The sequence below is a fragment of the Triticum dicoccoides genome, chromosome 2A (genome assembly GCF_002162155.2).
Source record: "Triticum dicoccoides isolate Atlit2015 ecotype Zavitan chromosome 2A, WEW_v2.0, whole genome shotgun sequence".
Taxonomy (NCBI): Eukaryota; Viridiplantae; Streptophyta; class Magnoliopsida; order Poales; family Poaceae; genus Triticum; species Triticum dicoccoides.
The window spans coordinates 755,979,771-755,988,469 of NC_041382.1; the positions used below are offsets into that span (position 1 = coordinate 755,979,771).

The following is an 8,699-nucleotide window of genomic DNA, read 5'->3' on the forward strand; positions in this document are numbered from 1 at the left end:
GAAAAAAGCTAAAAATAAAATTCTGCACGGATATCCATGTAAAATCTTATGAATATATCATTGACTGAGACTTAGCAATCCCGTTCCTCATTAATATTGCTTTCTGAGAGAGAAAGATGATTAAGAAATTATTCAACCGCTTGCTTGCATCGAAGGTATATGCATCTGAGTATCAACAGACAAGCCACATCTGGAGCACAATTATAACAACCCTTTTTTGCTAGCTGCGGATTTATACTCCACCAAGAGAATAATGTCATACATTTTTTTCCATGCATTATATAGCGAATAACACAACATCATAAGAACATATCGTGTACTGCAAAACTCAGGGCAAATATCATTACTTCATATTTTATACCGATATAGAATTATCTGATGACGCTAAACATGCTACCATATAGGCTCATTAACATGTAAGTATTACCATGTGAAATGTATATAAAATCAACTAAACACTGATGAACTAGATGCCAATTGATGATATTGTCCAAAAGAAGCAAAATCAAAAAGTATGCCTTATTTTAGTGCAAGGTGGGGATAATACAATTGACAGTGTTGAGCATGCCAGAAATAAAACAGATATTATATGCAAGAACCGGATAACATAATAATTTGGATTCTGCGATCATAGTATCATAATACCATATTTGGCTTGGCACTAGTAGAAAAAGGGTCTAATGTGAAACTCATTAGTCCCGGTTTGTAATTGAACCGGCACTAATGTGATCATTAGTACCGGTTCCAACGGCTAGGCGGGCGACGCTCATTAGTACCGGTTCGTGCCACGAACCGATACTAAAGAGGTTGTGGCCTTTAGTACGGGTTGGTGGCTTCAACCGGTACTAAAAGGGGGGGGGGGGTTCACCAACCGGTACTAAAGGTGGTGGCCTTTAGTACGGGTTGATGGCTCCAACCGATACTAAAGACCCCCCTTTTAGTACCGGTTGGAGCCACCAACCGGTACTAAAGGTGGTGCGCTGCCATCCGCAGTGCATAATGTTTAGTCTCACCTCGCTAGTTGAGAGGAGTTCGCACCGGTTTATAAGCCCCACCGCGGCTACCGTGTCGAGCTCCTCTCTAAGCAGGCCTTTGTGGGCCTATTGCAAGTCTTCTACCCTGTGGGGCCTATTGGGCCGTACGGGCCTGCATCCTGGCCCAACTAGAGATTGGGTTTCTAGTCGTACGCAGGCCGTGCCGGCCCAGTAGGCGGGCTGTTTTTACTTTATTTCAAAAAAAATCCTTACCAACCGGGACTAAAGGTCCTCCAGACCACGGCGCGCCTCGTGCCACGTGGTGAGCCTTTGGTCCCGGTTCGTGTTGAACCGGGACTAAAGGGAGGGGGGCCTTTAGTCCCCACTCTTTAGTGCCGGTTTCAGAACCGGTACTAAAGGTCCTTACAAACCGGTACTAAAAGTCGTTTTTCTACTAGTGTGATACAGTAAAAGGATATCATCAAATTCACAATAGATGTTCATTTAAAGGTAATTGTAACCATGACTATTGTAGGAGCCGCCATGTAAACTTACATCAACAAGCAGTCAATCACACTTGAAGCTAGCAATGGTTAACCGTTACCGCATCCCCGTGGGTAATTCCTCTATTAGGGGACGAGGATGGGGCAGTTTTAGTGCCCACGGGAAAGCCGTTGGGTCAGATACCTTTCCTAGTGGCTAGGACGGATATGAGGATGAGATATCATTACCCGTACCCGTTACCCGCCTTGCCCCTGAGTGCCTTACATGTGGGTCCTAAAATTAGTATCTGCGAAGAAAGACTAATATTTATTATAAAGATTCACCAGAAGTACAAAGCACCTCAAACGTAATAAGAATTAGAGGGGCCCATCTAGATATGAAAGAAGCTTCGCAACATAGATAAATAAAACAATGTAAAATGCAATCACACAAGTAGAGGTACAATAACTATGAGATATGAAACTATCACACATGAAACTATCTAGGTAGGTGATACAATTCTACACACTATAAAGATCCAACCATCCAAGATCAATCAGTCCTCGAGCACCGGATATACTCCTGGTTCCATGAAGATACCTAACACACCTCGCTTGTCATCAACATGCCTGCGGATCCTCCCAAAGCCCTTCTCACCCCAGTTTGGTCCCCACGAGTTCTTGAAGCGCCAGTACTTGATGCCATTGGAATCTGTGCCATAACCGACAATCAGGACAGGATGCAAGCGATCGGTCTTTCCATTGACAGCTTTACAATCCAAGATGCCTCCTTTGTACTCATACAGATCATCAAAAAACTGCAAAGTGACCACCACGGGACGCTTCGCTACCGCTTTCTCTAGAGCATCCTCAGTTGGGTTGACAAATCGAAAGCCTGATATCCTTATTGCTGCTGCTGTTTTGTTTCTCTTGCAACCAGATTTACTCCTCCGAGCCATGTATGGGTAGTCGGATTCGCTCGAGAGTCCATTTTTGCTTATATATCTGAAAGCATTTTCTTCGTGGCCACCCTGACACCCATGACTCTCTGTGTCACAATCGATGAGCTCTTGAACCGACAACGAGATCGACTTCAAGGTCTTCATGTAATGTAGAGCTTCGACTGAGGCTGCAGCAACCATCGCCCAACAGCTGCCTGTGACAAATGCAAGATTAGGCGTTGTAAGGGATCCATGCATACGCTAATATGTAAAAATACGCTTTCGGCATTAGCTGCCGTCTAGAATTATCCATCACACATCAGGAAGTAAACTACGATACACTCCTACAAACATATCAGTTTAAAACACACGCTCGCTCGAAGCGGAGAGTAATAATTAAGCTCAAGTTACTCACCACAACCGTTTTGTTTCCTGACAACCGGAGAGACGACGCCAGCTTTAACCCAGTCAATCTCTGACGGTACAACCGAAGAGACGAAATCATGTTGAATCCTGTCTGCCACCTTCATACAGGTCCAAACCCCAAAACCAACATATCCGGACCATGCAGCTAGTTTCATAGACCTGCGAAGAAAGCCAAAGCGGTGGCCAGCAGTAGCTGCAGCATCCCCAACATTGCTCTGCTGAGACTGCAATTTGATCACCAGAAAATATCAAGTTTCATCAAGCACACAGGTCCACGCTGAAAGAGGGGGAAATTGAATTGAGAGAGGCGTACGTACGTGTAGGTGTCTCAGCCTGCTAGCTCCGGCCGGCCTCGACAGCGACCGAGCCGCCGTGGCCTGGCCGCGCAGCAGGATCCTCCCCACGGCGCCCAATGCCGGACGAAACATGTCTGACTACACCCAGCCGGTCTGTCCGTCGCTAGCTCGATCATGGATCCATTGAAGAATATAGATGAGGTGGCGGGCCAACGGAACTTGAATTGGAGCAGAAATCCAACTCATGCTCAGACGATCCACCGTGGATGAATCGGAGTCTCAAGGTTGCAGGCTTTTATTTCTGGAAAAAGTTTAAAAACAACCCGCTGATTAGAGCCGAGCGTAAGCCTCCTTGAGGAATCAACACGCGTCCCTGCGGCCCTACCACCGCCCGTCCCATAAGTCTTATCCTGCTGCTCCTCTCAATCCTTCTCCAACCTCGCTCTCCCCCCACCACAGAGCCTCCCATGTCTTCCTCTTCCTGCCTTTCTTCCACCCCGTTCGGCAGAGTTGTTGTTGCTGCTGCTACGACCTACGAGGGGCATCGCTGCGCTGCGACCACTACTTTTTTGACGACACGACGGCGAGCTGTTGCTGCAAAGCGACGACGCTGCTAGTGGTGAGGGCGGTGACGCCGGGCCCCAAGGGTAGCGACCGTCGGCGCTGCAGACGACGACGCTGTCTTCCTTTGGCGGCCGCTAGCCGCGCATGCTGCAATTGGTGGCTGTGGTGAGGAGCTGCGCCACATCAAGCTGCGTGCCCCGATGCTGCGATGGAACTTTGGCGGTGCAATCCAGTGCTACAATGGAGCTTTCCCGGGGCTCACGAGTGCTGCGATGGAGCTTTGCCAGGGCAGTCCAGTGCTGCAATGGAGCTTCGCCGGGGCCGCCGGTGTTGCTATGGAGCTCCATCGAGGCCGTCTAGTGCTGCAATGGAGCTTTGCCGGTGAGCCACTAGTGCTCTGCGTTTTGATTTTCGGCCGAAAAAAATGATTTTCGGCCGAATTTCGGCCGTCTCGCTAGGGCCCGATATATGGGCCTATCGGCCGAATAATTCGGCCCAGTTTGAATTTTTTTTGCCCGGCCCAGCTTCGAGAGCCTTCTAGTTAGCTTCCGCTGAGACAAAACCACGAAACCCAAACGGCCTAACCCTAGAATCACTCGTTCCCTGTCCCTCTTCCTGTGTGCGGCGCCGCCGCCGCGCACAGGCCACATCTCCTCGCCCTCCTCCACATCTCCGGCCAAGGCGCTCGCTTCTCTGGCCGTCCTCCACATCTCCTCGCCTCCACCCCATCCACTTCCTGTCCTTTGCTTCTCCAAGACTGCAGCATGGTGCTTGGCGGCTGCGGCAACGGAGCTGATGGAGCGCAAGCCGACCAGTTCAACGGAGGCAGTAGCACGGAGCAGCGGCAGCAGCATGGAGGGCGTCCGCTTGACTGGGAAGGTACATATGTTCTTGATGCAGTTTCAGTACGTGTATGCAGTTTCAGTCTTCAGCAATTTGTCTCGTCCAAGTACATGTATGCTGTTTCAGTTCTTCAGCAATTTCAGATCGATGTGGATTTGTTTCTTGGTTATAATCTGTGTCTACTTGTGCTGCTTTAGATTTAGGATAGGTCCCTGGTAAATGGCTTGGCAAATGCATATATCATACCGGGGTAAGAAAAATCGAGTCTTGATGAGTTGAACACAGTAGTGGCATTATTAATCTGAATTATACATGCATCTTGTAGTCACCAAGGATGCTCTAGATCTGGTAATATTTCTTTTGGTCCAACAGAAAGTGGGTTACAAACTTTGTTATGAACATCCTAAAATATATAATTGTTCCATGGACAAGGGGACTGCTCCTTGAAGCCACCGACTTGGATAAAATTGCTGCTGGCCGAGGCAGAAGCACACCGCACTAGCTGCTGTTATGTTTCCTTCCGCGCGTGTTACCCGAACAGGCCTTGGGTTCAGCTGCGCTTGCCCATGAATTGCTGCTGAACTTGAGTTGTTATGTATGATGGATGTTGCGAGTGACTCCCCCGTAAACTGTGTTGTTGAGAATATGCAATTGTACGTAATAATGTGTTGTCGATCGGATTGTTATGTTAATGATATTATTGATCGGATTATTATGTTAATGATGTTGTTGGAACTTCTTATTTGCACGGTAGGCCTTCTGTGCTCTAATGTTTTTGAGCTGCGCCATGCCGTCGATTTCCTGTAAAGGCTGCCTCTTGTGCTAATTTCTATCAGACTTCACACTTGAGTTATTTGCACAGAAAAGTAGATGTTGACCGATGATTAATTTCAATGGTCAGTGGTACCATTAAGTGGTGGTTCTAGAACTAAGCATCATTGGGTACAGTATATGACTTGTCTGTTTGGCAAACTAGAGCATCGAGTTGTATATAAATTACTTATTCCTTAGTATGTGAACTAGAGCATTGGGTTGTACTGTTTTTTCTTTATCATTAATATGAGGACACCCTAGTAAGCAAGGGTTGCTTCCTTAGTTACCTACTCTTGATAACTGACCGGTGTCCTTTTGTCACTTGATTTTCAGGTAATGGAACTGCAAATAGGAATGGCAGCGGCAACCATGATGCAAGTGCAAGTGGTTCTCAAAGCTCTTGGAAAGGTAATATACTAACTTGATATGAGCTATGAGATTGCATGTGCTTCTTATAGAGCTCTAACTTGGTTCAAATAAAAAAAGATGGCATAGAGATCTCAGTACTTCCATGAAACTATTTGGTATTTGTTTGTAAATTGTACATAACAGTACACTGCGTTGTCCATGTAGTGAGATGAGGATGATCACAGTTTAGAGTATTTGGATCTCTCTTTCATATTTCTATATAGTAAGGCATATATCTTGATCTTATTGGTGCACATTTCTAGAGTATTTGCTTGGTATGTTGCCAGATTACTATGCTTTGCTTGTTCACACGATGCAAATGGAATATTGTTAGGTTCAATTAAAGTGATGTTGTTTGTAACTTTGCAATGCAGGAATTAAAGATAATAACTTATATGATCCTTGGAACCATACATGGCCGTATTCTGGGGGTTTTCATTGTATGTACTGTGGCCTAAAGCACAAAGGTGGAGGTGCAACCCGTGCCAAGGAGCACCTTGGTTGGATTGTAGGTAACGTGAGGAGCTGCCCAAATGTGCCAAGAAATGTGAGAGATGCAATGAGAGAGTGCCGGGATGAATCGAAGAGGAAGAAAAGAGAGAAACAAAATAGCAATGGAGTGGCTGAATGAGGATGAAGAGGATCCAATTTTGGATGGAGCCGATGCGGCCAGTGCTGTTTTTGAGAAAATAAGGCGCCTCAACTCAGGCAGGAAGGATTCTTATGTTGGTACAAAGGCTAATAAGAAGAAAAGAAAGAGGAATCATGATGAGGAGAATGAGTATGTCGAAACTGACAGTGAGGATGACGACAACGAGAATGAATATGTTGATAATGAGAGTGAGGATGATGATGGGGTGAGTGAGGATGATGAGGATGATCAACAAGATCAACAAGAAACACAAATGCAAGTGGAAGAAGAGACACAAGTACAAGTTGAAAAGGAGACACAAGCAAGCATTGGCAATTTGGAGACTCGTAGATCTGGACGACTTGTTAGGAAGAAGACCAAGGAAGTCAACAGCCTCTACTCGTAGATTTGGTAAGTCTCTTCTTTTCGGTGTTTCTTCTTCATGATGATTACTTAGCTTGATGCATATGTTTGAAGCGGTTGATCTTTAAATAGCTTGATGTACATTGCTTTCTTATTCTGGTGCTCTAATGTGTATGCTCACTGTGTAATGATCAATACTGATGTTCTAATTGCTACTTGTCAATTATCGTGTAGTACTGTTGTAATTTCTACTTATCTTCTTGTATGGCTGTTGTAATTGCTACTTATCACCTACTAGTGCTGTTCCAATTGCTACCACTCACATACTAGTGTTGTTCTAATTGCTACTTATCTCTTAGTAGTGCTATTCTAGTTGCTACTTATGATGTAGTAGTGTTGTTCTAAATGCTACTTATCACTTGTATTTGTCTTTTAAATGGTACCTAGCTGGAGCTTGGAGCATGATGCTAGTTGGAGGCTTGGAGCATGGAAGCTGGAGCTTTTTCAATGGAACAAGACCTCCCCGTCCATGCTTTCATGGATTTCTTTTGGAGTTGTTGTTCGTTGTGATGCTTTGATGGTTGTCTTTTGGAGCTGTTTCTATGTGAAATCCTTTAAATTCCTAGAGTTGGTTGTACTGAAGTATTTAAACTTTGAACTATGATGTGATGGTTGTGGACTGTAAGTTTAGAACTAATGTGCGTGAGGGTCATATTGGACTGACGCTCTTATATTAATCCCTAGAGCTAATTTGCTAAACATTATATGATTACTCCTGATGGTTGTTGGGTTGCTATGCTTTTGCTTAGCTTGATTTCAAATTTCTGTGAATGTTTGGTCAAATTTCGGCCGAATTTCGGCCAAATTTCGGCCAAATTTTGTCTGAAAATTCAAAATTTGATTTTATAATTTCGTCCGAAATTTTGCCGTAATTTTTGAAATGACCGAAATTCGGCCATTTCGTTCAGGGCCGAAAAAAATGGCAAACCGAAAATCAAAACGCAGCTAGTGCTGCGATGGAGCTTGGAGAGGGGAGGGGGCTTTCAATGCTGGGATTCAGGCTGCAGGAGTGGGATTAACTACCCCATCCCACTTGAATTGTTTTAATGGAATCCCATTGGACAGTAAAAGAAATTAATTAGGCTATCCTACTTAGATACTTAGGCTAGTCATAGTGAGAGTAACTTAACTAGTAACATAACACACTTCGAGAAAATTTTGCCTACATGACAAGTAGTTAATGACAAGAGTGGGGGGCTGGCTTTGTGGTGGAGAGACTATGTGGATGTTACAGTGAGACCATGGTGCCACTACTATATTGATGCAGTGGTCAAAGCTGACGGGAATACCTATAGGTTCACTGGAATCTATGGGGAGCCTCGAGTTGACATGCGGAAAAAAACTTGAGATGTTCTGCGCTATCTTCGAGGCCAAGATAATTTACCTTGGATATGTGCAGGTGATTACAATGAAGCGTTAATTCAAAATGAACAACTTGGCGGAAATCCTCGGAGCTTGAGGCAAATGGAGGATTTCAGAGAATGTCTAACCGACTGCGGTTTGGCTGACCTTGGGTACTCAGGTTATATGTATACCTGGGACAACAAGCGCGAAGCAGACGAGAACATCCAAGTGAGATTAGATAGAGCTACTTGCAATGGTGATTTCATGCAGATGTACCTTGAGACGGAGGTGCAACATATTTTAACAGAAGAATCTAACCACCAGGCGCTAGTGATTAGAGTATTGGCGGCACTGGCTGCAAGCAATAATAGAGCACAAAGAGCCTTTATGTACGAGGCTGCATGGACAAGACATTCTGGATATGAGGAAATGGTGATGGATGCTTGGCGGGATGCACATGCAACCAACCAGGATGAGGCGGGACTGGATGCAGCATGCAACAAGCTGGGGTTGCTGTCTAAGTCAATGCATGAATGGAGCCGGAGAGTTTTTGG

At 45.2% G+C, this 8,699-nt stretch overlaps 2 protein-coding genes across 2 annotated transcripts; one reads left to right on the plus strand and one right to left on the minus strand.

The window, feature by feature from the left end:
• Positions 1–2,013: 2,013 nt before the first annotated feature.
• Positions 2,014–3,251, minus strand: LOC119358336 (ervatamin-B-like). Its single transcript, XM_037624929.1, has 3 exons — positions 3,141–3,251; positions 2,813–3,047; positions 2,014–2,612 (listed from the first exon to the last, which is right to left on the minus strand). The coding sequence occupies exons 1-3, from the start codon at positions 3,249–3,251 to the stop codon at positions 2,014–2,016; spliced, it is 945 nt and encodes a 314-aa protein (XP_037480826.1).
• A 521-nt stretch (positions 3,252–3,772) lies between these two features.
• Positions 3,773–7,476, plus strand: LOC119352312. The gene is made up of 4 exons (XM_037618991.1): positions 3,773–4,562; positions 5,673–5,747; positions 6,122–6,789; positions 7,189–7,476. The coding sequence occupies exons 1-3, from the start codon at positions 4,448–4,450 to the stop codon at positions 6,376–6,378; spliced, it is 447 nt and encodes a 148-aa protein (XP_037474888.1). The 5' UTR covers positions 3,773–4,447; the 3' UTR covers positions 6,379–6,789; positions 7,189–7,476.
• The last annotated feature ends 1,223 nt before the right edge of the window (positions 7,477–8,699 follow it).